The 27,569-nt window shown below is 56.3% G+C and overlaps 1 protein-coding gene across 2 annotated transcripts in view; it reads right to left on the bottom strand.

The window, feature by feature from the left end:
* Nucleotides 1–619: 619 nt before the first annotated feature.
* Nucleotides 620–27,569, bottom strand: part of PHF2 (PHD finger protein 2) — an 84,780-nt gene continuing 57,830 nt past the window's right edge. Inside the window, exons 5-22 of one of the 2 annotated variants that reach the window (XM_087822538.1) lie at nucleotides 26,783–26,924; nucleotides 24,044–24,230; nucleotides 22,905–23,067; nucleotides 21,870–21,957; nucleotides 21,340–21,446; nucleotides 19,796–19,887; nucleotides 18,336–18,425; nucleotides 17,069–17,437; nucleotides 15,800–15,919; nucleotides 15,184–15,302; nucleotides 13,378–13,556; nucleotides 13,180–13,250; nucleotides 12,188–12,351; nucleotides 6,630–6,904; nucleotides 5,058–5,153; nucleotides 4,499–4,608; nucleotides 3,323–3,722; nucleotides 620–1,282 (exon numbers count right to left, since the gene is read on the bottom strand). In XM_087822538.1, coding sequence (XP_087678664.1) covers nucleotides 1,095–1,282; nucleotides 3,323–3,722; nucleotides 4,499–4,608; nucleotides 5,058–5,153; nucleotides 6,630–6,904; nucleotides 12,188–12,351; nucleotides 13,180–13,250; nucleotides 13,378–13,556; nucleotides 15,184–15,302; nucleotides 15,800–15,919; nucleotides 17,069–17,437; nucleotides 18,336–18,425; nucleotides 19,796–19,887; nucleotides 21,340–21,446; nucleotides 21,870–21,957; nucleotides 22,905–23,067; nucleotides 24,044–24,230; nucleotides 26,783–26,924 — 2,960 coding nt within the window. In that variant the 3' untranslated portion in view covers nucleotides 620–1,094. Of the gene's footprint in view, nucleotides 1,283–1,321; nucleotides 2,559–3,322; nucleotides 3,723–4,498; nucleotides 4,609–5,057; nucleotides 5,154–6,629; nucleotides 6,905–12,187; nucleotides 12,352–13,179; nucleotides 13,251–13,377; nucleotides 13,557–15,183; nucleotides 15,303–15,799; nucleotides 15,920–17,068; nucleotides 17,438–18,335; nucleotides 18,426–19,795; nucleotides 19,888–21,339; nucleotides 21,447–21,869; nucleotides 21,958–22,904; nucleotides 23,068–24,043; nucleotides 24,231–26,782; nucleotides 26,925–27,569 lie in introns of those variants that run through there. The other variant, XM_087822537.1, reaches the window with a different exon arrangement.

The following is a 27,569-nucleotide window of genomic DNA, read 5'->3' as shown; positions in this document are numbered from 1 at the left end:
AGAACATCCTGTGCCCAGACCCAGTGGTGCCCGAGGTGGCCAGCAGCCAGGCAACCCGTGCTCTGCCGCAGCAGCCCCTCCAGCCAGCTGGTTCTCCTTGACGCCCGATCCTTGATGATCAGTGTGCCTGCCCCACGTCCGTGGGGGGGAGTGAATTCTGCCTCTGTTCATTTGCTGTGAATGTCAGATTTAGACTGAAACCCTGTATGGCTCCTGAGTGCCTCCAAGGGTTGGCCCCGTGCACATTGGACTCAGCTAAGTTGTCCACCTGTGAACCGTAAGGTTTTATTTAGCTTTCGAGGATGCTTGGGGCCAGGGCTGGTGAAGTTGGCATCTCAAAGGCTGCCTGCCCTGGGGGTCTCTTCTGCCCATCCCTGCAGGCCGGCCTGGAGTGCAGGGCAGTGTGTGCCCTATAGGCAATCCAAGGAATTCTGAGGGGAATAGTGGCAGCCCTGGTGTGGACAGGGGCCTGGCCTGACTGCCCACCCTCACACCCAGCCCGTGGGGTGCACAAGACCTCACCCCCAGACCACAGCACCCCCCACCCCACTGAGGACCCCTACCACCCTCACTGCCAGGATGGGCGTCGGTGAATGAGGCAGAAATGACACAGACATGGTTCTGTACAAAACCTGAAATATCTTTACTCTTTTAAAACTTTGATTTAAGTTGCCTTAGACCTCATGGACTCGATACAAGAGTAATATGAATTGGGAAATAAAACACTTTAATAGCCACGATAAACTTTGTTAGAAATGTACATGTTGCCAAAATAATAATAAAATTAAAAAATAAGAGAGAGAGAGAACAGTTTGATGGCTGGGTTAGATTATATAAATGTTCAACAATGACAGGCAAGGAAACCTTCAAAACGCTGGGTTGGAATAGTCGGGTCCATGAGCGCCGCCTGCCCAGTCTCCAGGCCCGGCGGCCGCGCCCGACAGGCTGAGCCGGGGCCGAGGCCTGCACGAAGCTGCCTCTCTGCATGAACAGAACACCCAGGGATGGGCATATAAACAAAGCTCATAAGAAATGTACAAATATAAAAAGCTACAAACATTAATAAATTACAGCATCACAAAACACAGAACACTTCACAAGGTGCTAGTAAAATAACTGTACCCCACCCCTTCATCAACAAGAAGGAAAGAAAGCTGGTATTCAAGTTGAAGACTCATCTTCAAACAGGTCTGAAAGAGATCTTTTGTGTACTGTTTGCTTCTGTAAAGACAGATATAAGGCTGCACAGACATCACTTGTTTTTCAGGCAATACCTTAGTCCCTAAAAGAAAAAAAATAACTGTAACAATAAAAAAAAAAAAGAAAGAAAAAGGAAAAGCATTGGAAACCCAACTGTTCATCAGACTCGGCAAAAAACTCGTATAAATGTTAATGAAGGACTCTACAAAGAAATTCCTAAAGATACTTTTACTCTTATAAAAAAGAAGTTTTTTAAAAAGCTATTTACACGCTACATTCTATGAAAAATATGCTTCAGGAAATACATCTAAAATTAAAATACAGGATTGCCTGAGAAACAAATCCAGCCCCTCCGTGACCATGGGTGGACTCTCGGTCCAGGAGCCACCCATGCACTCGACACCAAGTGACAGGTGACAAGACAGGAGTGCCAGGCCCCCCACATCCTCGGGCCACCCAGCCACCATCCACCTCGCCAGGCCTGGGGCAGGGAGCCTTGGCTAACAAGTGCTTTTGGGAGTATAGCCAGTGGGGCTGGACAGGACCCACCCATGTGGCTTTGCCTGGGCCCCCTGTACCCCACATCAGGGCTGGGGATCCCACGGTGGCTCCCCTGCCCACAAACACACTGACCCTGCTGCCGGCCCCAGTCGTTCCTAGAAATGCCCTGGGCATTCAGAGGGCGACACCCACCATCTGGCCTGCCACATGCCGGCCAGGGAGGCTTGGAGGCCCCCCTCTCCTGGCCAGAATGAATGCTCTCTGGACATGTCGGAGAATCACGTGGGAAGAGATGGGGGGCACAGAAACACCCTGCTTTCTCCTCCTCTTCCTCTCTAGTGTTCTTTGCCTTTTTTTAAGCCTCTGGAGGCTACCAGCCTGTGGCTGGCTCAGACGCTGGGCCTGATGAATGGTTGGCTCACTCCTCCTTCCTTGAAGGACTCATGCTCCCAGCAGAGCTGCAGATGCCCTGCAATCACAACCACGCTCGGGGGTGCCTAGAGGCTTCCTGAAACTGGAATGGTCCTCAGACTGGCAGGGCCGAGTTTCAGGAGCTGGTCACTCTAAGCAACTGGAAAAAGGACATCTGTCCGCATTGGTGAGCTCCGCCTGCTAAAGCAACGGGCGCTTGCTCGTGTGTGGGGAGTGGTGGCTGGGAGGAGGCCAGGCCCTCCCGGGGCGAGGCAGCATGGCCACCCTCCTGGGGGCGGATGCTGTAGCGGGGCTCCGGGGTCCTGAGCGGAGCAGAGGATCCTGGCTTTCCACACTTTAAAGGAGCAGTTTTCCATTCCGATGAATTTTCAAAATTTTCCCAAGCCTCTGCTTGGCGGTGGCCATGCCCTTTTTTGTACGTTTTCCTAGGGGTAGAAGAGGGGACACAAAAAGGAAGATAGATGTGTGAGAGGGTGAGAGGAGCAGCATGGGGGTGAGGAGCCTGCATACCCCCCCTTAACACTCCCATCAGCTGTAAAATGGGCCTGTGACACCCAAGCCTGGGGGCTCCGTGCCCTCTAAAATCACAAATCTTCGACAAAGTTCCCAGCTCAGAGGTTACACTGACAAGGGGGCGGTGATGAAGGGGTGGGGCTGAAGCCAGTGTGGGACAGGGCAGGACAATGGCAATGTGATGGTGTGAGGCCCCTGCCCCATCTCCTGGCAGCAGGGCCACCTGGAGCCACATTAGCCGCATCCACAACTGGCTGCGTCTCATGGCCAGGATGAAGGACACTGATGGGAGCACAAGTCCTCTGAGGAAGAAGTGAGCCAACCACTCACCAGGCCAGGAGGCTGGGGGCCAGGGGGCCAGGGGGCCAGGGGACTGACAGTGGAGATGCTGAACAGCCGTGCCACCCCCAATTCACACAGAGGGTCCCGGGTCAGTCACCATAGCCCCTCCCAGAGAACCCTGCAAACCATTTACCACACCCTGACTCCAAGTGGGGTCTGAGGACCACACCACACAGGTAACCAGACACCCCTGGTGTGTGATGCTGCCCCTCGACCTTGAAAGAGACCATTTCCCTCACAGACACAAGTGGCTACGGTGGGACAAAGGGAACCTGTGGTCATCTACGGAGACAGTCTGCAAGTCTAGGCTGCTTAGGGCTGGCAGGTACGGTACCTTTGGCAGCGGTGTTGTTGGGGGACGATGCGGAGGGCCGCCTCTGTGTAAGGAAGACCCCAGGGGCCATGGGCTGAGAGGCACGGCCTGCCTGGGCCCCAGTGAAGGCACCGGCCACGGTGTATTCATGGTCGGCCAGGCTGCTGCTGTGCGCCTCGGGCGGGATCTCGGGCGAGCTGCCCTCCTGCGAGGCCTGGCTGCTGGCGGTGCTGGTGGAGGCGGTGCTGGTGGAGGCAGGGGTGGTGGAGGCCGAGGTGGTGGAAGCCGAGGTGGTGCTGGCCGAGGTGGTGGAGGCCGAGGTGGTGCTGGCAGAGGTGGTACTGGCAGAGGTGGAGGTGGAGGTGGTGTTGGGAGTCAGCTTCCTCTTGGAGTTCTTTTTCTTCCTGCTTTTCTGCTCCTCCTTTGAACAAAGCATGTGGGCAAGTGAGCCGGCAGGGCCAGTCAGGCCTCAGGTGCCGGGCAGTCAGGGCTGAGAGCAGCCCTCACAACCTTGGACCAGGGGAGGCAGGTCCCTGTGCACAAGGCCTCTCCAGTGGAGCTGAGCTGCCAGTGCCCTGGGAGCAGAAAGCGCCAGGCCAGTGCCTGAGCCCCTCAGAGTAGGACCAGGGCCCGAAGAGGGACACCACACTTGTCCCCGTGCAGGGGGATGTCCCGCATACAGGACCGAGCAGGATGCAGCACTAGCACCCAGCCCCCAACCTCCCTCACCCTACTCTGAGCTGCCTTGGGACTCTTGGTTCTAGAATATTCACTTTGGTCCTATTAACTTCCTCTGGTGCCCAGATGGGGTCGGGCTTGGTCTGGCTGGCACCTGAGAGTCCAAGACCCTCTCTTCTGGGGGACCTGGGACCAGGAGGAGCTGGAGTGGCAAAGGAAGTGCACGTGAGATGGAGCAGCCATTTCCAGCTCCATGAAGACGAGGAAAATGCCGGATTGCCAGGGACTAGGGAGGGCCCCCCAGAGGAGCCGCTGCCCCCACACCTCGGACAGCTATCTTCACCATCAAGACAGAGTTAGTGTCAGGGGCCCAGGCAACCAGTTCCCCACTTCCCCACCCCCACTTTAAGGGCTTGGGGGTCTGGAAGAATAGGGGTCACAATACTCAAATTCCTCTAAGCCTGTGCTAGCCCCTGGTCTGGGTGGTTTCCACATCAGGTAAGAGGGCCCGCTCCTCACCTGCTGGGATAGCTTGGCTGCCGCGGCTGCCAGCCCGGTCTCGATGGAGGCCACTCTGGTCCCTTCTCGAACGGGCCTGTCCTGCCTCGGCACCGACGGACCAACCCTCGCTTTGGGAAAGAATATCAGCCTGCCTCAGTTGGCCACCTGCCACTGTGGGCATCCCTGGACCCACCCCAATCTGTCCCTGAGTCCCAGGGGCACCCACAAGTTGGGGAGGGTCAGTGAGAGGTCCAACAGAGTAGGGGATCCCAACTAGCAAGACTGTAGTGGGCAGGAGAGGTTCACATGGAAAGTGGACAAGGCCCCCATCCTACTGGCTGCCACAACGAGGGCCAGGTGCAAAGATGACCCTCCCAGGGCTGCTCACTGAGGAGAAACTAGGAAAAGAGCTGGCCCACCTCAGGGGCACCACACCAGCCCACTGGTAGGAACACCTGGGCTCCAGGTCCCAGGAAGGAAGCAGGCCAGTGACACCCCACCTGAGCCCTGCATAGAGCCAATGTGCCCATGGTTGTCCTGTGAGGTGTGGACAGAGCCCCTCCCGCCCCAGCATTACCTGTTGGGCTGTAGGGAGCATCGTCTGAGGCTTTCCTCTTCTTGGACCGGGACTTGAAGACTGGGCTGTCCTCGTCAGACTCCAGAGAGGGGTACACTAGAGAGGCAAGGGGGAGAAAGGGCTGAGCCGCTGGAACGGCTGAGGGGCATGGGTGCTGCAGACCTGGTCACTGAGCATCAGGCATCGAGTGCCCCAGAAACTGTCCATCCCAGGCCCCCTTTAGGTTCAGAGAAGGGCAGCAATTGGGCAGCCAAGAGGCCCCATCCAGCCCCCTGGGGGGGGCCTTAACAACCTCGCCCACCCCAGCCTGACTGCGGCACCCACTCTTTGTTCGCCCAGTTCTGAGAATCTCTAGCTCTCTGCTTCTACCAGAAAAGAACACATTAAATGTGCATGGAGCTGGGTGGCTCTGAACATCCCCAGACACACCTCAGGGAGTCTCTGGAGGAGGCAGCCTCAAACTAGCTCTAGGTGACTTGCCACCCCTACCTCCCACACTATAGGTTGTGATTCTTGACCAAAAGGAATTGTGGCACCTGAGCGCCCAGGACCTACTCCATGCCAAGAACATGGAGCTCTGTCCACTGTCCATCAGACCAGGGCAGACCCCACAGCGAGGCATGAATGTGCCTACCAGGTTGGGCAGGGCCAGCCTCACTGCCAGAGGGCTGTCTGGGGAAAGGGGCATGGACACATGGCCCTTGGACCATCAGGACTGTGCTGAAGGCAGGCCCTACAGCATGGGGGCAGTGCACTCCTAACCCTAGAGAATGGTAGGCCAAGGGGACTGAGATCTCCCTAAGCAGCTCCTTGCTTCCAAGTCCCCTCCCATGAGGCTGACAGTTGGATCTTCTAGAGCCTGGAAGGGCCATACTCCCAGGAGGAGACTGCACCCATGGCCCAGCCAACTCGCTGCGCACCTCAGACGCAGGCCACAGAGTCACTCTGAGTCTGTTCCCTCTACACGCAGACAGATAGGGAAGACGCAGCCTCAATGCATTTACTAGTGTGAAATAGTGCAGTGCATGGAGAACAGTCGGCCAGGCCCTCAGAAGGTAAAACAAGCTATAACCTTCGACCCAGCAATGCCCCTCCCATGTACCTGGGGACACTGCAGCATAGGCCACACAAAGCCCTGCACACCAGTGTCACAGCAGCACTGCCCACAGTCACCAGAGGTGGACACCCCCAAGTGTCACAGGTAGATGAAGAGATACACAATGTGGTGTGTCCACATTGTGCAATGTTCAGCCATGAAGTGATGCGCTGTCACGTGGGTGAACCCTGAAGAGCTCATGAAGAAGCCAGACATGAAGGAGCGAGCATTGTTGGACACCATGAACAAGACACGCCCAAGATATCTGGGTGACAGCCGTCACCAGGGGCTTGGGGAGCGGTTTCCTCTAGGGATGGTGACATTCTCAAACTGGCTGTAGTGATGGTGATGCACCCTCTAAATATACTAAACACCACTGAGCTGCACACTTTGAAAGGGTGACATTTATGGTCTGTGAATTCTCTCATAAAGAAGGGCCAGCTCCGCTGTCAGAGCTCTCCCCGCGCGGTGCTCACCATAGTCCGAGTCCTTGAAGCAGGCGTCCAGGTGGTCCTGCTCCTCCTCATAGTCATCCAGGTCCACGCTGTTCTTGGCCACTCTCTTCAGCAGCCGCTTACCTGCGCCCTTGCTGCCAGCCCCGTTCTTCCGGGCGCCATGGGCCGCCAGCGAGCTGCCCTTGGCCTGGCCAGTGCCCCACGCGGTCTGCAGGCACGAGTCGGAGGCCTGCAGGTTGGCCATGGATAGCATTCCCTGAATGGCTTCCTGCGTGCTAGGGGAGGCTGGGGGCTGGCTGGAGGCAAAGAGAGACAGGCACTCAGGCCGACCCACAGCCCATGGCCACACAGCCTCTGTCCCAGTGATCAGTAGAGCATGTGCGAAGCATGGTGGTGGCTGATGACCTCTCCGTGGAAATGGCCAACCACTCCCCATTCCCTACCCTCTGCTCCCACCACCCTATTCAAAAAGGAAGGCTGGAGGCCTCTAGATAGAGGGTCCTGGAGAGGGAACACAGGGAGGGGAGATGGAGGGAAGAGAGAAAAAGGGACAGAAGGAGATGGTTGGCAGACTGAGGCCACAAGCCAACAGACCTCCTTCACTCCAGCTGGCTCTGTGTGTCCAATGTGCCCCCATGCTGCAATCCCACCATGGACCCCTGCCCTCAGACACCTCTCATGTGCTCTTCCCACAGCACCTTTGAGGGCACCCTTCCGTCCGGTACCCTGACATGGTGGTGCCACAACACTCTTGCCCATGGCCTATGCTCTGCCCAGGTGACACTAAAGTTCTCTCCATGACCTGCAATCACATCTGCACTCAAGTCTACACTTGATCCTATACACACATCTAACCTATACCCACACCCACACCTGCAACCATATCTATACCTGGACCTACCCCACACCCATACCTGCAACCACATCTACACCTGGACCTACACTAATACCAGCAACCATATCTACACCTGGACCTATACCCACACCTGCATTCACACCCTCACCTGCACCTACACCATCGGTACCTGCATCTACACCCCCACCCCCACCCCCACCCACATCTGCTTCTCCACCTCCACCTGTATCTACACCCCACCCACACCTGTATCTACACCCCTACCTGCACCTGTACTCCCACTCCCACCTGCACCTGCACCCACACCTGCATCTGCTTCTCTACCCCTACCAGTATCTATACCCCACCCACACCTGTATCTACACCCCCACCTGCACCTACATCTACTCCCACACACACACCTGCACCTGCATCTACATTCACACCCACACCTGTCTGCATCTGCACCTCCACCTACATGTCACCTGACAGCCATAGCCACACTCAGCTCAGTCAGAGTTTAGTCCCTCTTAGCCCCAGAGATGCACAGGCTGAAATGAGGCAACTTCTGGATGCCACATTCCCCTCACTGACCCCACCCTGCTGCCCTCCAGGTCTGGGCAGTGTTGTCCCCCAGCACCAGCCTATGTTTTCCTGGCCGTGTCCTTGTTCCCTGCCCCATGCTTGAGCCTCTGCTGCTTCCCCTTGCTGCTCTGGCTCCCCCTCTCCAGAAGGACCTGCTCTGGCTTCTGAAACACCCAGTGCAGCCAGCACCACTGCCCAACACCTTGTTATGTGCTGTCCTGGTTCTGAGGGGCAGGCGAGTGGCACCTTTCCACAGAGCCAGGTCCAAAGAGCTCTGAACAGCCGGCCCCTCCAGGCTGAGTCCTAGGTTCCTCCAGCAGTTTCCCTCCCCTCCTTGTCACTGCGGACCCTCCCATAGGGTCCTGCCCAGCCTCCTCGAGTGTCGGGGAGCTTCTCTGCTCCATGCCCTTCCCCTGCCCCACAGCCCATCCATGTCCCAGCCCACATCTCTCACAGCCAGTACCCCTAGGGATTCCATGCACCAGAATCCCTGGGTATCTTATAAATGCTAATACCCAAGCCCTGCCCAGAGAGTCTGGTCTGGCCTGGGCTCCGGGTACCCCTGCAGCCAGGACAAAGTGCCCTGCACTGTTTACCCTCCACATCCCCAAAAAGCATAGCTCCCAGCCAGGCAGCTCCCAGGGGGCCCACCCCAGTAGGGTGTCTCCCTTCAGGGCACCAACTGGGACAGAATTGACTGACCCAGCCTGTGGGGGCCCAACCACACCTGTCACTGCATCAGGGCCTGATAGAGGAGGGTGACTCTCTCTCTGCTCCCTGGAGTCCTGGGAGGCAGGGCCGGGAGCCTGGCATGGGGTTGGGAGAACCACAGCCCCTCCTCCTGTCACAGACCCAGGAGTCCCATGAGAAGGCAGCAAGAGTCCCACCCTATGTGTCTGATGCCCACTCCATGTGCCCCCCTAGGGGACGAACCTGCCCGGAGGGGTGCTGTGACCCCGACGCAGCGCTGGTCCACGAGGCCTCCCTAATGGTTCTGCACCATCCTCTCTTACACTGCCTCTCCCCGCCCCACCTCCACTTCCAAGAAGCATCTGAAGTACATTCGGTAAGACAGTTAGAACGAGAAGGGGTCAGGAGTACCTGCTCAGAAACAAGAAGTTCCCAAGACTAAAGCTGGAGTGGGGTGGAGAGATGGAGCTGCCACAAAGGGCATAGACACAGGACAGTCCCTGAAGCCCCGGAGCCACCTAGGCAAGTGTGGACAGAAGCCATCCTGCGAGAGGTACTGCCGGACTCCAGGCTGAGCTGAGGGAGGAGGCGATGGGCAGCCCTCCCCCAATACCACTTTTCCCGCCCCACCCAAGATGTACTGGACCAAAGTGTTTTAGGGTTTCACTGGAACTGAACAGGATTATGTTCCTAAGCCGCAAACAATGGGAAAATCAAGCAGAGTCAGACCACCCTGGGTCTTCTAGAACCCCCAGCTGGCCCCTCTTGTCTGCCCAGTGCCCATGGCCCCAGTACTGGCCCCACAGCACCATGACCTGCCTTGCCCATAGAGCACGAGCAAAGGGCTGCCCAGACCCTACTGGGGGCATGCAGCATTTGGGTGTCTGCTATGCCATTGTCACTGACGCTCTCTGAAGCAGGGACAGTCCCCTGACCCAGTGCGGGGGCTAGCAAGCCCATAGCTGGCCCTCTACCCTCTGCACCAGGCTCTTGTGGAGGGAGGGCACAGTATGGCCACCACTGAAGGTCTAGGCCCCTTACTCAGCCTCAGACCATACAGACCCCAGGCTTCCAAAAAGGATGGGAAGGTGGAGGCCAGGACACCCACCTTGAGGGTTCCCTAGAAGCCAGCTGCCTGCCCGTACCAGATGGAGCCTGAGGTCAAGCTCAGCTGCAACCCAAGAGGGGGGCCATGGAGCCCAGGGCTACCGCCAGTCCTCAGCAGGGGCAGATCAAGGAGCAAAGTCTAACCAGTGCACATGGAAAGTAATACCTTAATCCTCCAATTATCATATCAAAATCCTCCCCGTTCCCCCCAGCAATAAACACTAAGCAAACCATCCACAAGAAATTAACATATTTTCCTCCGTTTTCTTCAGCTATTTTTTTCCAAATGGTGAATACTTAAAACAGAGCAAATGGACCATCAAACACTGACCTACGCTCCAAATGGGAGACTCCAGAGAGGAACTTGTGGTGGGCTGGGGGGCGGCCCAGCAGGCACATGTGCAGTGCGGGGGGGGGGGGGGGGGGTGAGGCACACGTGTGCACGTCTGCAGAGCACTGCACCTCCTGGAGGGGGCCTGCCCAGCCGGTCAAGAGCCCCAGCCAAGGCACCTGAGATCCCAGCTCCACAGGCGTCCTGGGCACCTCATCCTGGGGGACCCTCCCTGGGCCTTGTAAGAGCCCCGGGCATCTAGGGCTCCTCTCCAGGGTCTGAGTGTCAACAAGGTACTGAGGTGCTGGCTAGCCACAGTTCCACTCAGAAAAAGGCACCCCAAAGGGGAATGGAGCCTACATTGGGCACTGGTGCCCTCCAGGAAAGGGGCTCACAGCCAGACATCTCCTGGCAAAGGTCCTGGGCATCCCTGCAGTGAGGGCCTAGGTTTCACACCCACAGACACCACTTCAAGCTGACAGGGAACTTGCTCCCACTCCCATGAGAGGACATAACACTGCACACAAATAGTAACTTATGAACGAAAATACAGCCATTTGATTAGCAGGAGTCCCTTTCAATCAAGCCCCAATCTGCCTCCCGAGAGCCCCTCTGTCTAAGGTGGGCCTGGTGTGTGTCCTCCATGGACTTACACAGCCCCAGAACCTCAGTCCTAGAAACACAGACTCAGAGGCAGAGGGGGCTGTGTGGAGGGCAGATCTGGGGGACAGAGAGGGCATCGTGCAGGCCACATAGCTGCTACATTCCTCAGGCCAAGTCACTCTAGCCTGGATGTCTACCCCCATGGTCAACCTTCCTGGCCCCTATGTTCGGGTTCTGCTATCAGGCAGATGGAGATTCTGGTCCTCCCTCTGCTGCTTCCCAGCACTGTGGCCTTGAGCGAGTTGTCTGAGCCTCAGTTTCCCCATCTATGCTGCAGCAATCTGCTGCTATCTTGAGTACTAGAAGGGGAGACACCTCCCACGGTGGCTAAGGTCCGAGTGGGAGGCTGTAGGGGGCATAGGCCACAACACCTCAGTTCTCCGTCTGCGGTACGTGTAGAAATTCCATGTGGGGAAAAAGTTGGCTGAAAATGCTTAAAAACAGTTTAACTGGGACTGAGAGAGAAACAAGCCCTAGCCCTTCATCCAATGAAAAGCCCAGATTAATCCATTTCTCTTGAGTCAGAGGACTGGGGCACGTCAGGCCTGGGCAGAAAGGGCCACCTGGCCTAAGATAAGTGGACACACACCCTGGACCATCTGCTCATCTGCCCAGAATCTCAGGGCCTCCAGGACAGAACAGCATCCACACCCACATGAGTGGTCTCCTGACCAGCTGTACAAGCCGCATATCCGGTCTCAAGGACAGTCTGCCCCCCCTTGGTGCCAACCCAGCCCCTCAGGGTGCAGTTCTCACTCCCCTGTGCTCTGAGGCCACTGTCTCCTGTGCCTTGGGGTGAGGTCTCTGCATAGAAGGCAGCCTTGGGGTCTCAGAGAGGTTCACCAAATGCCCTTGACTTGGACGCAAGGTACATGCCATGAAAATTTTCTTACATTATTTTTATGGCATTTCAAGACAGAGATGGCTGGAAGTCCCAATCTGGAGTAGACCTGACACCTGGCAGGTCCCTGGCCTGGCACTGCTTCCCCACAGGGACCCTGAGGTACAGCAGTCTCTGATTTCTCCTGCCACAGTCCCTACCTGCAATCACTCCTCAGTCACTTCCCTGCCCAGGCACCTGGAACTATGGAGGGGAAGAGCCTCCATCCTTGGAGCTCTGTGCCCTTGATCAGGACTTCCACAGACATGCAGGACCCTCATGGCCAGCAAATACACACCTCCGTGACTGCCCAGTACCACCTCTGCCAGGTAGGGGTCCTGCTCTGGCTACCTGGCCCCTGGAGAGTGGGACCCTGAGATGTGAGCCCCTGCATGCACAATGCCATGGCCAACAGAGCCCTACCCCAAATACCCGCATGGCTCAAGTGGAAGCACCCACACCCCTGGCCACTGCTGGGCCAGGCCTACCTGTTGGGATTGTAGTCAAGTGCGCCCACCTCCTCGCTGGCCTGCAGCAGGTCCAGGATGCCCGCAGCTGAGCCCCCGCCATCCTTCTTCACTTTGGCGTTGCGGGTGGGCTTGGTGTCTGTGTCGATTTGAAGGGAGCCTTCGTCAGAGGAGTCATCACTCGGCTGTGGGGATAGGGAGCCAGTCAGAACAGAGCTGAGGGGAGGGACATGGCTACCATTCCCCTTGAGAAGAAAAATAAGTTTTTAAAAACTAAAATAAAAAACATAAGAAAGCAAAAATTGAAATTTTAAGATCCCAACCTGTGATAAGCATGTGGGACTGGCTGGCCAGACACGCCCTGGTGTGGGTACTAGAGCTCTCCACTGGGGTGGTGAAGCCCCGCCCACAAAGGACTGAGTGCCACCATGCCCAGTGCTGTTTTCCAGAGGAACCATGGTCCCCAGGACCTTAAGTGAGAGCCTCAATATTGAATACAGGTACAAAGGAGCCAGCATGTTCAGAAGAGTGGGTGGGAAAATGAGCCCACACCCAAGGGCCCCAGTTAACAGCCTCTGGCAGGAGGCTCTGAGGGGACACCCCAGTGCTCCCTAGGCAGCATGTGACCCTCATGGAGTCCACCAGTCTCACTGAGACAGCTATCACACTGTGGTGGGATGAAGCCTGACCAGTTATCTAACCTAATCCCCCAGCAGGTCCACCCCTCCTTCCCCTGCACCAGATCCTCAGCATCAAGGAGATGCAGCATCTTCATGGCAGGTCTGGCTGGGCACTCCCGAGGCCCCAGCACTCCCATAGACCTGCAGACCCCCCACACCCCGCACCTTCTTTCATCCCTCCTGTGCAAGGCCCTGGCCTCACATCCCCACCCCGGAGCCCAGCTCTGCCTCCCCACAAAAACTCCAAGAAAAGGGTGGCCCGTGAAGACGCCCCTTTGCATTCCAAGCAGAAAGCATACAGGCCACATCCTTGGGGCCTCCAAAAAAGCTCACCTTGTAGAGTGCAGAGTCCAGCTTTGGCTTCGTAACGGGTGTGGGCAGTGGCTCTTTCTTGTCTAGTAAGACTGAGACAAAGCAGACAGGAGTTGGTGGTGACTTTGGGAAGATGGCTCTGGCCATGCCTGATACCCACCCTCTCCAGGATGGCCCCACAGGGCTGGGTCTGCCCCTCCATGTGTCCCCCCAACTCACAGGACAGGTCCCTCTTTGGGGCATTTTTCTTCCTCCTGATGGGAAACTCGTCAATCTTGAGCTCCCCATCATCGGACACGTATTCGTACTCGTCCCGAACAGGCTGTGGCTTGTCCTCCTTGAAGTTCTGCAAGGCCCCAAACACCCCCGGGCTCGGCTGCGGCTTGAGGGCCTTGGAGCTGGGACAGAAGTAGGCTGGTCAGTGGGGGTCCACATGGCCTGGCCAGTGCCCCCAGCACCCTGCCACAGACTTCAGAGGATCGGCAGTCAGGACGAACGCTTCCCAATCCCGCGGCTTCCTCCCAGACGCCACAGGCACAGGCCAGGACAGTGCACAGCCCCCTGAGGCAGGGCCTGGCCCTCCCACTGACACACGGCCTCCCCTCGAGCTGTTCCAGGGTGTGCCCCACACTGCCCCACCCTGGCTGCTGGACCAGCATGGCCTTGCTTCAGCCTGTTCCACAAGCTCCCCACTGGCTCGGGCCTGGGCATGTGCTCAGCAGTGGGGACAGCAGGCTGGAGCAGAGAGGTCTGCAATTCCCAAGGGTACAGCTCCAGTTCCCAACAGCAGAAACACAGAGGCTGCCCATTGGCGAGCCTGCTAGGCGTGGGAATGAGCCAGGTAACACCACACACACACACACACACACACACACACACACACACACACAAAACCATGTACATAACAGGCATGATGTGGTTATAGAGTCACGTCCACCTTTCTCCCCTCCATTTCTAAACTACACAACACAGTGGGTCAGAGAGTTAATGCCATTTAAAAGGTCTTGGGACCCCAGGATAACCCAGGACATGCTCAGAAGTCAGGGCAATAGGGCCCCACAGACCAAACCCACCCCACCTGCTCACTGAGCGGCCTCAGCACATTGCCATGAGTTCTTGGGAATAATGGGCCTGCCTACAGGCTCTGCCTGGTCACCAGATGCTGGCTGCCCCCTTTCTCCACACCTGGAAGTGGCCTTCTCCTCCCATCTCGCAGATGAGGAACCAGGCCCACTGCAGAAAAGTGGCCCCATTCCCACTGGGATGTATCTGCTTCCTGGCTTCAGGGCACCCAACCTGGACTTCTGACTCTGCTAGCAACTTGTAGGACCACAGCGGGTGAGAGATTTCTCAGCTGGCGCGAGGCTGCTTCCCATACACCTCGCATTGTTCCACAGTCTGGAAACCAGACATGCTCGCACACACCCCCTCACAGGCTAGGCACTCCAATGTCTCAGCCAGTTCTATCTCCCCTTGGAAGCCCTCCTAGCTCCCTCGGGCACATAAGAACCCACGGCCCCTGTCACAGTCATGATTTTAGGTGGATTTGAGAGTACCGCTTTCACGCTGGCCCCTCCCCACTGACCTCCAAGGACAGGGCCCTGACCCCCACTATATCCTGTGTCATCCCAGGAGAGTCACTCGACTAACATCCACCCAATCACACTCTCCCCTCCCTGCCAACACACACTGTCGCCCCTCTCCCCATCCACACAAGCTATTGGCTTGGGAGGCAGAAGAGAGATCTGCCCAGTGTGGCCCCAACAAGGTATTTCCAGTGTTGTCAGCCAGCTCAGGAAAAGAACTTCATCTGGCAGCCCTCCAGGTGTATGTGTGTGTGATGTGTGTGGAAGCGTGTGCGGGGTATGTACATGTGTTTGATGTGGGGGGGGATGTGTGTGTGATGTGTGTGGAGGGGTGTGCAGTGTGTGTGCATGTGCATGATGTGTGGGGGAGATGGGAGGTGCGGCGTGTGTGTCTGTGATCCAAGTGGGAACAGCCCCTCCTGCCGAGAGCATCACATACCCCAGAAGCTTCCTGTTGGAGAAGGAAAATGAGAATTTGGTGTCCTTGCTTCCAGACGTAGGAGGCTTCTCCAACTTCTGCTCTTCCTCCATCTTCAGTAGGGAGTCAGGTTTGCTGTTCTGAAAAGCAAACCAGGGACCGTCCTTAAGTCCCACACAGGATGTCAGAAAGTAGAAGCAGCGGGACCAGTCAGCCTCCTCCCTCTGAACACGTCAACAGGGGACACCGCGGCCTACAGGACCTGCCCTGGGAGTGTGAGCTCAGAGAGGGGCAGGGTGAAGGAGGGCAACGCCATCAGTCAGCTCAGAGGGCAGCAAGCTCAGCCTCTTAGGCCAGGTTGCTCCTGTAACACCACCATGGGAGGTGATCCCTCCAAGGCCATGTACATACCCACACCTTCACAGCTCTGCCTACTGGGGACAGGTGGACACACTCCTTACAAGAACACTCATACACAGCTGCACAGGTGTGTACCTCTGCTCACAACACCCAGCCCACACATGCCCCACACAACACCTTTCATGAACACTGCACTCCCTGAAAGTAGACTCCCTACCCGCATGCACACGCAAACACACAGGTGCACACACATGCATACCACACACGCACATCTCACCTTGTACTTCCACTTGGCCTCTGACTTGCTCTTAGTTTGCTCTCGGATTTCCAGCCTCTCCACATCGTTCTGTGTGCTGATCGCCTCCTTGTTGGGCACACTTAGGACACTCTTCGTGGCCTAGAAAACAGGAGCCATGATCCAGTGGTGGACATGGGAGGGCAGCAGAGCAACCTCAGGCTACAGGATAAAACAAGAACCACAGAGCCCCTCTCTCCTCCTAGCCCACATGCAGCAGCTCATCCACCCATCCACTATCCACCCCCCCACCCCACCCATCCACCCATTCTCTGTCCCCTACCCACCCATCCATCCACCCATTCTCCGTCTACCTACTCACCCACCCATCCACCATCTACCCACTTACCCATCCATCCACCCATTCTCCACCCACCCACCATCCATCTACCCATTCTCCATCCATCCATTCTCCATCTACCTACTCACCCATCTGCCCACCAATCCATTTACCATCCACCCAGCTATCCACCTATCCATTCACCCATCCATCCACTATCCACCCATCCACCCACCCACCCAATGATCCACCTACCCATCCATCCACCCACCTATCCACCTACCCACCCATCCATTTATCAACCATCCATCCATCCACCTACCTACCCACCCATTCACCCTACTTCTAGCCTCCCTTCCTCCCTCCCTTCTTCCTTACATCCATCTGTTCATTCATTCATTTATTTACTCTCTTTGCCTTGAGGAAGGGAAAACCATGTGGCCCACTGCAGCCCTGCAACACTGGCCCTGGTGGTCACCAACCTTCTGGAAGGTTAACAGCCTCCCACTAGCAGCAAATCACTAATGAGACCTGGACTCAGAAGCTTATAGTCCCCGAAGCCCATACTTAAGACCCTCTGATTACCCTATTGGGTCCTCAGGGACAGTCCTGTCTCTCTCACTGCCCACAGGGGCTCAGGCCCCCATTGCCAGTCTTCCTCCTGCCTCCCCACTGCCCTCTACTCCATGCCTCACCTACCTTCAGATCTCAGCCAATGCCTGGGCCCCAGGGAAGACAAAGCTAGCTCATTCCCCAGGTGACCCTCCACGATCCCACCCTGTCCCAGCACAGACTCTGCTGCCTTCATCATGGTCTCTCCCAGCTGCCCACCACACTAAGCTTGGGGCAGAGCCCATCTGAACTGGGTCTCAGGCACAAGAACATGGCAGCCGCAGCTCTACCCCATAGGTCTGGCCCCCAGAAGTGTCTGCAGGCTAACTGACTACAGGTGGGGAGGGCAGGTCACTCACCTTGCCCTTCTTGGGCGGCTCGATCTTGGTCAGTGCCTCCTTGGTGTGGGCCTCCAAGAGGTCCAGGTTGGGGATGGTGGGTGAGGCTGACCCCCTACACTTCTTTCCTTTCTTTTTGCCCCCATCCTTGAGCTTCAGCGATTTGGGGGGCTTCGGGGGCTTGGGGGGCTTTGGGGGCTTGGGGATTTTGGATGGCTTGGGCATCTTCATGGTTTTGGAAGTCTTTTTTTTGGACACTTTCTCCAGGAAGGAACGAGGAGGGCTGGCCTCAATGGGGGATGGGGGCTCCTCCTTCTCTCGGTCCCCAAAACAGACCTCATTCGAGGAGATGGCAGAAGTCACTTCCGGTCTGGCAGCCTTGGAGGCATTCTGAGAAAGGAGAGGAAAAGGTAACCAACCACCTCTTGTCAGAAGGGGATCATGGCTCAGCTGCGAGAAACACTCAAGCAGAAAAGGAGCATCTGTCTACATCACCGTGTGACACGCTCACACCCATTTGCACCACTGTGTGACACACTCACACCCATCTACACCACTATGACACACATCCATCTACACCACCATGTGACACATTCACATTCATCTACACCATGTGACACCCATCTACACCAGTGTGACACTCACATCCATCTACACCACTATGACACACATCCATCTACACCATGTGACACACTCACATTCATCTACACCATGTGACACATACCTATCTACACCAGTGTGACACACTCACACCCATCTACACCACTATGACACACATCTATCTACACCACCATGTGACACACTCACATTCATCTACACCGTGTGACACATACCCATCTACACCAGTGTGACACACTCACATCCATCTACACCACTGTCTGAGACACATCCATCTATACCACTGTGTGACACACGCACATCCATCTACACCATCGTGTGACATATTTGCATGTCTACACCCTCTGTGTGACATGCACACACACCTGTCTACACCACCCATGTGCCATGGCCACATTCATACACCAGCAGCCACTTGACCCCTCTACGTCCTTGGTGGGGAGTGCTGGCTGAGCTGGAATCATCATCACTCACCCCACAGGGAGCTGCAGAGGAGCCTCCATTCCACCTCTCACTCCCTAAACTCCCACAGGGGACTCCACAGGGGCCTAGGAATTGAGCCCACATCTTGCAGGTGACCCACATGGCCATTCCTGGCAGGCAGCTCTAAAGAGGGCCAGAGGAAAGAGGCCTCCCATGACCAGCGTCAGTGGGCCCGTGCTCAGCCTACCTCACTGAGCCGGATCTCTTTGGCGAGGTCTTTGATGAGCTGCGAGGGTTTGAAGTGCTCTGGGAGCTCGTCTTCATGCTCCGCCAAAGCCTGCAGGACAGCCATGCACAGGGCAACGGGTCAGCCACCGAGTCCAGATAAGGATGCCCACCTCCACTCCCCCTCCCACCTACAGGGGCCCAAGCATGCCCAGCCTCTGGGATTCCTGACCAACCCTCTCTGTCCCTCCAGGCCCTGCCCTGCCTACTGACCCAGGACCCACCACTACCCAGACAGGCACAGGGCAGGGGCTGCCATGGGCGTGGAATGGCTGCATGGGGTCCTGCAGAAATCAGCCCACTCCAGTGAGACACTGCCCCAACAAGAAAGCTCTGCCATGACCCCACTCTATAGATGGAGAAACTGAGTCCCAGAGAGGACGAGGTACCCAAAGCCACCACCAGCTATGAAGTGAATGTGGGCTGTCTGTTCTTCCTGAGCACAAGGCTGCTCCTCCTGGCCACCTGGCTGGGGTGAAGTGGGAGGGACACTCTGCACTGCTCACTCCAAGCCTTAAGGCCAGTAGAGATGTGGCCACAGGACAGCATTGGGAGGACACTGGCCCACCCACCAACCAGGCCAGCCCGTGAGAGAGGCAGGAAGCACACAGGTGTTCCCCTCCTGGCCCCTACCCCCAAAGCCTCCTGCAGGGCCTGCTCAGACAGTGCTGGCTCTCCTGACTGGGAGAGGGGACACTGCCACAGAGAGTGCCCAAGGATGAGTGGCACCCACCCCTCTCTCTGTACCAACAATCTAGGCAAAATGCCAAGAGAAGTCTGAAGGGGCTCCTCTGGGGCCTCCATTGGAAAAACAGTTGCTGTATGGGTGCTAGTGAAGCGTTAACACTCAGCTGCAGGAGCTATAGGACAGTGATACTGTGGGGGACATGAGGGGGCAAAGGATAGTGCTACTGTTGGGGACAGGGGGCACAGGACAGTGGTACTAGGGGAATGGGGGGGACACAGGATGTGTTACTGTGGGGAAGGTGAGGGGCACAGGATGTGTTACTGTGGGGACACGGGGGGGGGGGCACAGGACAGCGGAACTGTGGGGGGCCTTGGGTGGCTCAGCAAAGCCAGGAAGGGTAAGAGGGAGTCCCTGCTCCCCTGTCCAGAGCTCCACACTTAGTCACTGGCAGCAGCTGCTCTGAGTCCTCCTGCTCTGTGACCTCAGGGTTCACTCAGCACTGTCTCCACCACCAGCCGTCCTCATACCGCATCTCCAGCCTACCTGGCCCCACCTTTAGGCTAGGCTCCAGGATGAAGGGCTCACTCTTGTTTCCACACCCCTACCCAGCTGTCTGCCCTGCTGCTGGCTCCCTCCTGCTCTTCATACACTGGTTCCCAGGATGGGAAGGAGGAGCCCTGGGTGGCTCGCCCCTGCCACCCTCCCCCACCAGGGCCATGCCTGGCACTCCCTACCTGCTTTTTCGTCCATGATCTGAAAGCACCATTGAGAATTTTAGCTCCTTGAACTAAGTGAGGGGGCAGCTGCTTCCCGGATTTGTGAGAACCTGGGGAGAGATGGAGAGGTGTGCTCAGGTGGGAGCCTGCCTGCCCTCACCTGCTGCCCACAGGCAACTTCACACCCAGGGTGGGGTGGAGGGTGGAAATGGGGAGACCACTCAGGGCTGGACCTTCCAGAGGCCCCCGCCCATGGCCACCTGCCCAACTGCCAACGGTTCCTCTTAGAACCTGGGGGACACTGTCCAGGCCGCCCTTTAGGGCAGAGCTGGCCTCCCACCATCCCTACTCCAGGCCTCTCACACAGCTGGCCTGGTTCCCCCCTCCCCCTGGTTTTCCGCCCACCTGAGCAAGGGGTCAGAGCTGTACCCAAACCAAGTATCCCTAGGTGCTTTCTGATTCCCACCATCACATCATCCCCTGCACAGCTGAGGGACACCAGGGAGTGGGGTCTGGATCCCATTGGGCCCATCTCAAAGATGCCCTTGGGGGCCAGGGCCAGCCCCATAGAAAAGGGACAGAGCACTTGCCACTCCTGCAGGAGAGCTGACACCACTAGTGACTGTTTGCCTGGCAGGAGGCAGCTCTCTGGGTCCTATTGGCCCCAAACAGCTGTGCTGTCACCATTCACAGAGGAGGGCCTGAGGCAGAGGCTGGCCGGCTGGCCACAAGTCCTCCTAGACAGTCAGTCAGTGTGGGGCATGGCTCCACCCACACTCCCCACCCCACCTCCACTGAGCCCCCAGGGCAGGGCACTCCCTCTGCCAGGGTATATAAAGCTCCCAATTTGGGGCTCAATGACAAATTTCACTGAAACCTGGCCAGCCCAGATTAAGAACCATTTTCAGCTTTCTCTTCTCAAACTAAAGCCAAAGTCCTGAGGGTCCCAACAGGTGGGCTCCACTCTACTCAAAAGAGCAGCTTCCAGACAGGCACCGCTGAGAAAAGAGCACCTGGAAGCAAAGCTCCTCAGGTCGCTCAGAAGCTGTGGAAAGCCTGTGGACCTGAGAGAGGGTGCCAGAGTGATGCCCAGGGAGTGGCCAGCAGGGCCTGGGACTGAGGGCACCATGTCCTCGGAGGTGAGGGACCCAGTGGAGCGCCCCTCAAGGGCCCCTCATGGGACCTTGACGTGCACACCCAGCCCCACACAGCGGGAATGCCTCAGAGGTCCCTCAGCTGGTGGTGCAGGGCCAATCAGACCCCAGGCCTCTGCATGTCCCAACTGAACACTGTCAACATCCACATGATGCCACGGACATCAAGCAGAACGCAGGACATGGCCCTACAGGCAAGAGTCCAGTCTGGACTCTTTTCGGCATAAATCCATGGAAACCAGGCCAGGGAGCTGAGGGAATGTGGACACCCTCCTGAAGGCAGTGCTCAGCCAGCCCCAGGGTCTGGCTGCCCTGCTGCATGAGGGCAAACCTGTCCTCCTCCTGGAGTCCCTGAGCTCCACAGACAAACAAATGGCCCAAAGCTGTAGGCCAGACATAGGGACGTACCTCTGAAGGCCTCCAACAGGTGCTTTCCCATGTACCAGCAGGCAGTTTCAAAGTTGGGGAACTGAGTCAGGCTGCCCAGTTTCAACCTTCTTTCCACTTCATATGCTCTGGAAGCCACAGCAAAGAATTGTTCAGGCACTGAGTCCTGAGCAGGTGACACTAAAGAACGGTGGGCCCATGCCACAACTGTGGCCAGACACAGCCACACTGAGGCCATGCCCACTCAGCTTCCCTGCTAGGCACTCGTGGTGAAGTGAACCAGGGATCACTTTGGGACAAGTGTCTGAGGGTGAGTCCCACTGGCCGTGGCTTCCAGACCTCTGGGTCAGTGCCTAAGGAGAAGGCAGCTCGGCCTTTCAGTTCATTCAAACCCACCACGGGCCATGGAGGGTGTCTAGATACTAGGCACCTCAAGGGCCCATCTTTTCCTTCCTCCCACGATCATGGAGGCCCAGCCACTCAGGGGAGGTGGCATCACACTGATGTTGGGGACCCTGCCTGGTGGAGCCCGGGGGCAGGTGTGGCCCTACCTCATCTGCATCTCCACACTCAGGCTGTGGAGGAAATGTCCCGCGAAGGCCAGGCAGTCCACGGGCGTGAGTGTGGCATAAATCCAGCCTGGGGGAGACAGATGTGGCTAGCCCTTCACGGCGTTCTCACGCCAGGCTTGCAGTGGCTGCCTGGCTAGTCTCTGGCCAGCATGGGCTCAGGGCCCCTGCCCACCTGATACCCCTGGAAGGAGCTCTGGCCTGGCCTCGTGTACTGAGTGGATGGGCCCTCCAGGAAGGAGACTGTCTGAGCTGGCCCAGTCTGTTCAATCCAGCCCTGAACAGTACAGATGGGGAAACTCAGGCCGGGAAGCTGAGGGGACGTGCTCAGACCACCCAGGGTCAGGTTGCCTGTCATCCCTGATCTCCACATGCAGGGGCAGGAGACGACGCAGGGCTACCACGCCTCCTTAAAGAGCTGGGGTCATCCCTACAACATCCTCAGAAACGGAGCCTGGGCCATGCTGGGGGATACAACTGATTGTGGGGAACCAGAGGTAGGGGTGGACCTAGATCAAGAAAGACTCAGAGGCAGATAAGTCAATAGAAATATGAGGCCTCTTAAGAAAATCTGAGCATCAGTCGGCTATTTGGTGAAACTAAGGGCTTGTTAACTATTCATTGTTAAGATATGATGACAGTATTGTAATCATGTTATTTTTAAAAGGAAGCCTCTCTGAGATGGGGAAATGGTTACAGGTGAAGCAATGTGACACCTATAAAAGATGTTCATTTGTTCACGCCCTGCTTCCTCCTGCTATGTTTGAAATGTCAAGATCAGCAAACACCCATCTCAAACGGCATGGCCGGGCTCTTGGGAGCCCATGGAACCCCGTGTCCCCAGCCCAGCTTCTGTAAGCATAGCCAGGATGGAGGCTGCTGGGGCTCTTGGCTTGAGGTGACCCCAGAGGTGACTGCACAACAGGCCTGCCCCAGGACAAGGCAGCAGACAGCCAGGAAGTGCCCTCCCAGGGAAGACCCCAGTGGTGGTGACGTGGCATGAAACAAGGCACTCACCTGAGGGGATGAAGAGCGTCTGGCCCTGCTTGAGGGTGCACTTGTAGCATTTGTCTACCTGGTCGGCAAAGAACATCTCGCTGTGGTTGGAGGCCGACTGCCAGCGCTCGTACAGGGAGATGTTGGCCGAAGCTGGCTTGATGAGATAGAAGATCTTCTCCCCCTGCCAACGAGAGGCCATTGACAGAGCTTGCAGTGCAGTGGGGACAGAGCCTGCCACACCCCAGGGATGCTGGGGGCACAGGCAGAGCCCTCCATGTCTTGGAGATGCTAGGGTCCTGGAGCTCGGTCCTGGCTCAAACACCATCCTGCCTAGGCCACCGTTCCCCAAACACTGGGGCCACACATATTTTACAGATTGGAAGTCAACATGTTCAGAAGGTTCTAAGCACAGGAACCCCAACATGGCTGGGGCACCCTCACCCTCCCACATACAACTCTGCAGCAGTAGGAACACAGTGTGTGCCAAGGGGAAACAAAGCTGTGATCCTGTTTCCTGAATTAGAGGAAAGCTTTACTTTAGAGAGAGGCTTGTGTCCTGCTGGAGATGGAAGGAGGCCCCACTGCTGGGCCCTGGCCGACCCCACCAGGAGACATGGAGCCCCTTACTCTCAGCAAACAGACTGAGGGACACGCAGTTTGGGACTTGCTCGTTGGGAGAGACTCAGAGTAGCTGAACCCAAAGTTCTGGGTCTCGTTTATTGTTTGTTTTCACACCTTCCTTTCCCCCCAGCTTCTCTATCTGCCCCCAGCCCAGACCCCAGCCCTTCCTGCTGCTCAGATGCACCTGAAGGCCACCTCCATCCCTTGGCTCACTCCTTTGGGGGTGGCAGTGGGGCAAGCTAAGTTCCCTTGTCCCCTCTTTCAGGAATTCTTTCCAGCACTACTCTCCCTTCCCTGGATAAGAGCGGCTGCTGAGCACTCAGTCCACCCCACGGGGCTGCCTCCAATGGCCTCATGAGTCTCAGTCTTTAGAAAAAGGCAACACATGCCTGCTGCCCCCCACACCTCCAGGGGTGGATGCATCTTGTCCCGCATCCTTCCCAGTGTTGGCCACAATTAAGGCTCGAGAAGACTGCAGACCTTCTTGAAGACCCACAGTGACCTGGTCAAAGACGGGGTGGGCCCCCAAAGCTCACCTTGAGCACGTGGTACCAGGCGGAGGCGCCGCCGGAGTCGATGTGGAAGTCGGTGTAGCTGTCCTTCACACAGATCAGGCAGTACTTAGTCACCTTGGGCTTGGCCAGCAACGCATCATCAGGCCAGTAATTTTCTACCCAGGACAGTTTCTTCACAATATCAGGCGGCTCCACGAAGTTGGACATTCTGGGGGCAGGGATAGGAAGAGGGTCAGCAATGGTGGGAAAGTGTCGCCACATTTGTTATGCCCTAGGTAGGCAGGGAAAGGTGCTCTGAGATGCCTGTCCACACACATCTCACTTTGGGCTATATGGCATCGTTCCCATCTTACAGATATGCAAACTGAGGCTCACAGAAGGCAGAACAAGCCTCGCCAGTAGGTGTGGCTGTGGAAAATGTCTAACACTGGTCTCCCCACTGGGGAGAAGGCCTGAGGACCATCCGCCCTGGAGACAGCCTCTTCAGGGAGACCCAGAAAGGGAGTTTTCCTGGGCTGGTCCATGCTGTGTTGGTGTGATGGGCTGAGAGTATCATTCTTCATGCACAGCCTAGGTGCCTCCTGGCACTGCCTGAAGAAAAGTCACTGATCTCTAGTGCTGACAATGGGTGCCGAGAACCCTCTGCCACACTGGTCTCTGTCAGACCAGCCAGCTTACTTCCAGGGAATGTGCAAAAAGGTGAAGGCCGCCTTTGCTTCAATTAAATGTCCCTTCTGGATAAAATGCACAATACTGCATTAGGAACACCCAGCTCAGAAGCACCTGCTCAGTGACACTTCAGCTGCCCCAAGGGCCATCTCTGTTTTCTTGGTGCCTCGGGCAGGAGGGAATCTGTACAACTCTGCACTGAGGGCCATGCCACCCATACAAGCCTATCACAAATCAGAGGTCAGGCCACCTTGAGCTCAGTGGCCTCAGTCACTGGCCCTCCTCTTTAAATCTCTGGCTTCTTCCAAACTAGAATGCCTCTCCATCCAACATGAGAGCCATCTTTGCCCATCTGTGCCCATATCCGCCTCCCAGACCCTCCACAGTCTAGGCATAGCACTGCCACAGGAGAGGGCCCTGCCCCACCAGCTTGGGGCACTCATAACCCTCCATACACCACACACAGCAGTGGGACCACTGTCCCCTCCCCACGTGGCTCCAAATGTCCTTCTTTCCTTGCTTGTTGGTTCCTCAGGTACAAAGCCTGCTGCCAATGCCAGAGGCTCTTTGAAGCCTTTTGGAGACTCTCAGAGAGAAGGGAAGGTAACACAAGACCCCTGTGGATGCCTTGAATGCAGCCCCAGACAGCCCACGGAGTTAGGCCCTGCCTTTTAGCTCCAGAAGACATCTTCAAGGACAGACTGCACCGATGAAGCAGAGACCATACCTCCTCCCTCTCGGATGGTATAGAACATGATCTCAGGGCATTTGATGGCTCTGGCACCAAGACCATGAACAGCCTGGTTTGAAGTGTTCATGTCCCCCCCTGCCCCACTGTCCTTGGACAGGGCCAGAGGAAACCAGAAGCACCCATATATTTTTCTGCCAGCAAAGTAATGGCAGTGAGAGTCCCAAGGGGAAACCCCAGGCCTAGCTCCATCACCTAAACCATCCCAGTGTCACTCTGTGAAGATCCCTCTGGCCAGGGAGGCCAATCAAGTTGATGGCAACATGAGTGTGTTCTTTGGTACCACTCATCAAAACTCAGCCTTGGAGAATATCTTCTTGTACACACACAGATAAGAGGCTGTTTCCTCCAGATACCATAACCCTCATTCCCCTTTTTGCCTTTGCTGTCAGGAAGCTCAAATAAAACCCATCATCCAATTACATTATTTTATTATGGCTCCTGGTAGTGCTGTATTCTATTTCTCAATATGGTTTTTGATAACTCTTTTTTTTCCTACCTGTCTTTTTTCACCTGGTCTATTTTGTTATCTTGTGTGCTTTCTAGAATTAGTAAGGTGAAAATAATCCAAAGACAAAATTGTTCTTAAATTAAACCATCATCGACTCACACCTTTTGGGGAGACAGTGCACTGGATCTTTCCCAAGGCCAGCTGGAGAGCAGTGGGTATTTGGAAAAGGGGGCAAGAGGGGCACCGCTGTAGGTGGGCACAGGTAAGCAGATGGTCCTGAGAAAACAGCGTCATAAAGACATGGGGGAGAGCCAGAGTCTGACCAACCTCTAATAACAGAATCCTGGAACTAGGTGGGCCCAGACAGCCATGACACCTTGTGTCGGGACCTCGTCCTGAGAACAACAGCCAGTAGGTCAGGGCCCCAACACGGGGGTGGGGAGGATGACAGTGGGGTGGCTAAGGCGGGAGGCTCGAGCAGCTGCTACGGCATGATCGCACTGTGCTAAAGACGCACACTGAAGTGTGTGTAGGCACAAGAGCAAGTGTGTAATGGCATGTGTGCACGTGTCCGTGGGGCACGGGCAGGTGGGAGTGTGTACGCTTGTGTGTGAGCGGGGGTCAGTGCTGGTGTCTCAGTGAGTGTGCGTGTGATGTGTGTGTTTGAGTGCGTCGCGCATGAGAAAGTACTGTTGCCAATGGTTCTCTCCAGAGGAGGGGTTGGCGTCTTATTCTTTATTTTCTGTTTGAATTGTTCACAATGAATAACTTTCATACTTTAGCAGAGAAACACAAAATAACGCTGTGTGTGGAATTTTATACACTCCGAGACCTGCCCCGCGCGTGCCTCCCTGGAGCGAAGGGCCCAGCCGCACCCCGCGCACCCGCTCACCTGGTGTCAGAGAACTCCAGGCTGGTGAGGCTGAGGACCCGCCTGCGGCTGGTGCTGTAGTAATAGTCCACAAACTCCTTCAGCTTCATCTTGCAGTCCTTCTGCTTGGTGACGTCGGTCACATCCACGCTCCGCTCTGGGCCTGGGGAGGCAGTGGAGGAGGGTGGGTGCCCCAGGGGAGAATGGCCTGGCCTCCGTGAAGCTGGGCCAGGGCAAGCAGACGGGGGAGGCTACTGAGGGGAGGGCTGCACGCCAAGGCTCTGGTCTCTGCTGCCCAAACCCTCCAACTGTCAGAAGGACTCCATGATACAGTGGGGCCTGCCTCAGCTAAGGTGGCCAGATCAGCAACTAGAAGTACAGGACTCCAAGTAAATTTGTACTTGAAATAAGTAATGAAGATGTTTACCGTGTATGTCCCAAATAATGCATGGCACACACTTATACTTTAAAAATTTAAAAAATCAAGCAACTTCTGCATTTCTAGGGTACCAACTCATTATTCTGAAAACTGAGAAGTAGAAGGAAAACATTTATGCTGCTTCCTACAGTTGATGAGGGAAAGTGCAGGTAAATATCGTTGATGATGAAAAGAAAGTTCAGCACAACCAAGTGACCACTGACGAAATTCTTCGGATAAGACTCACAATGAATAGAGGGAGAAAGGACAGGATTAGCCAATTCTTTCTCCCAACAGCCCTCCACAGCTGCCCAGACCTCAGGCTGATAGGCTGACAGAAGGCTCTGTGGACAGATGGCGCTGGGCTGCTGGATCACTGCCTAGAAGTGG

The sequence above is a fragment of the Miniopterus natalensis genome, chromosome 12 (assembly GCF_054644295.1).
Source record: "Miniopterus natalensis isolate mMinNat1 chromosome 12, mMinNat1.hap1, whole genome shotgun sequence".
In the NCBI taxonomy this organism is placed as follows: domain Eukaryota; kingdom Metazoa; phylum Chordata; class Mammalia; order Chiroptera; family Miniopteridae; genus Miniopterus; species Miniopterus natalensis.
The sequence above is the reverse complement of the archived record's forward strand: the minus strand, read 5'-3'. Positions and strand labels throughout refer to the sequence as shown.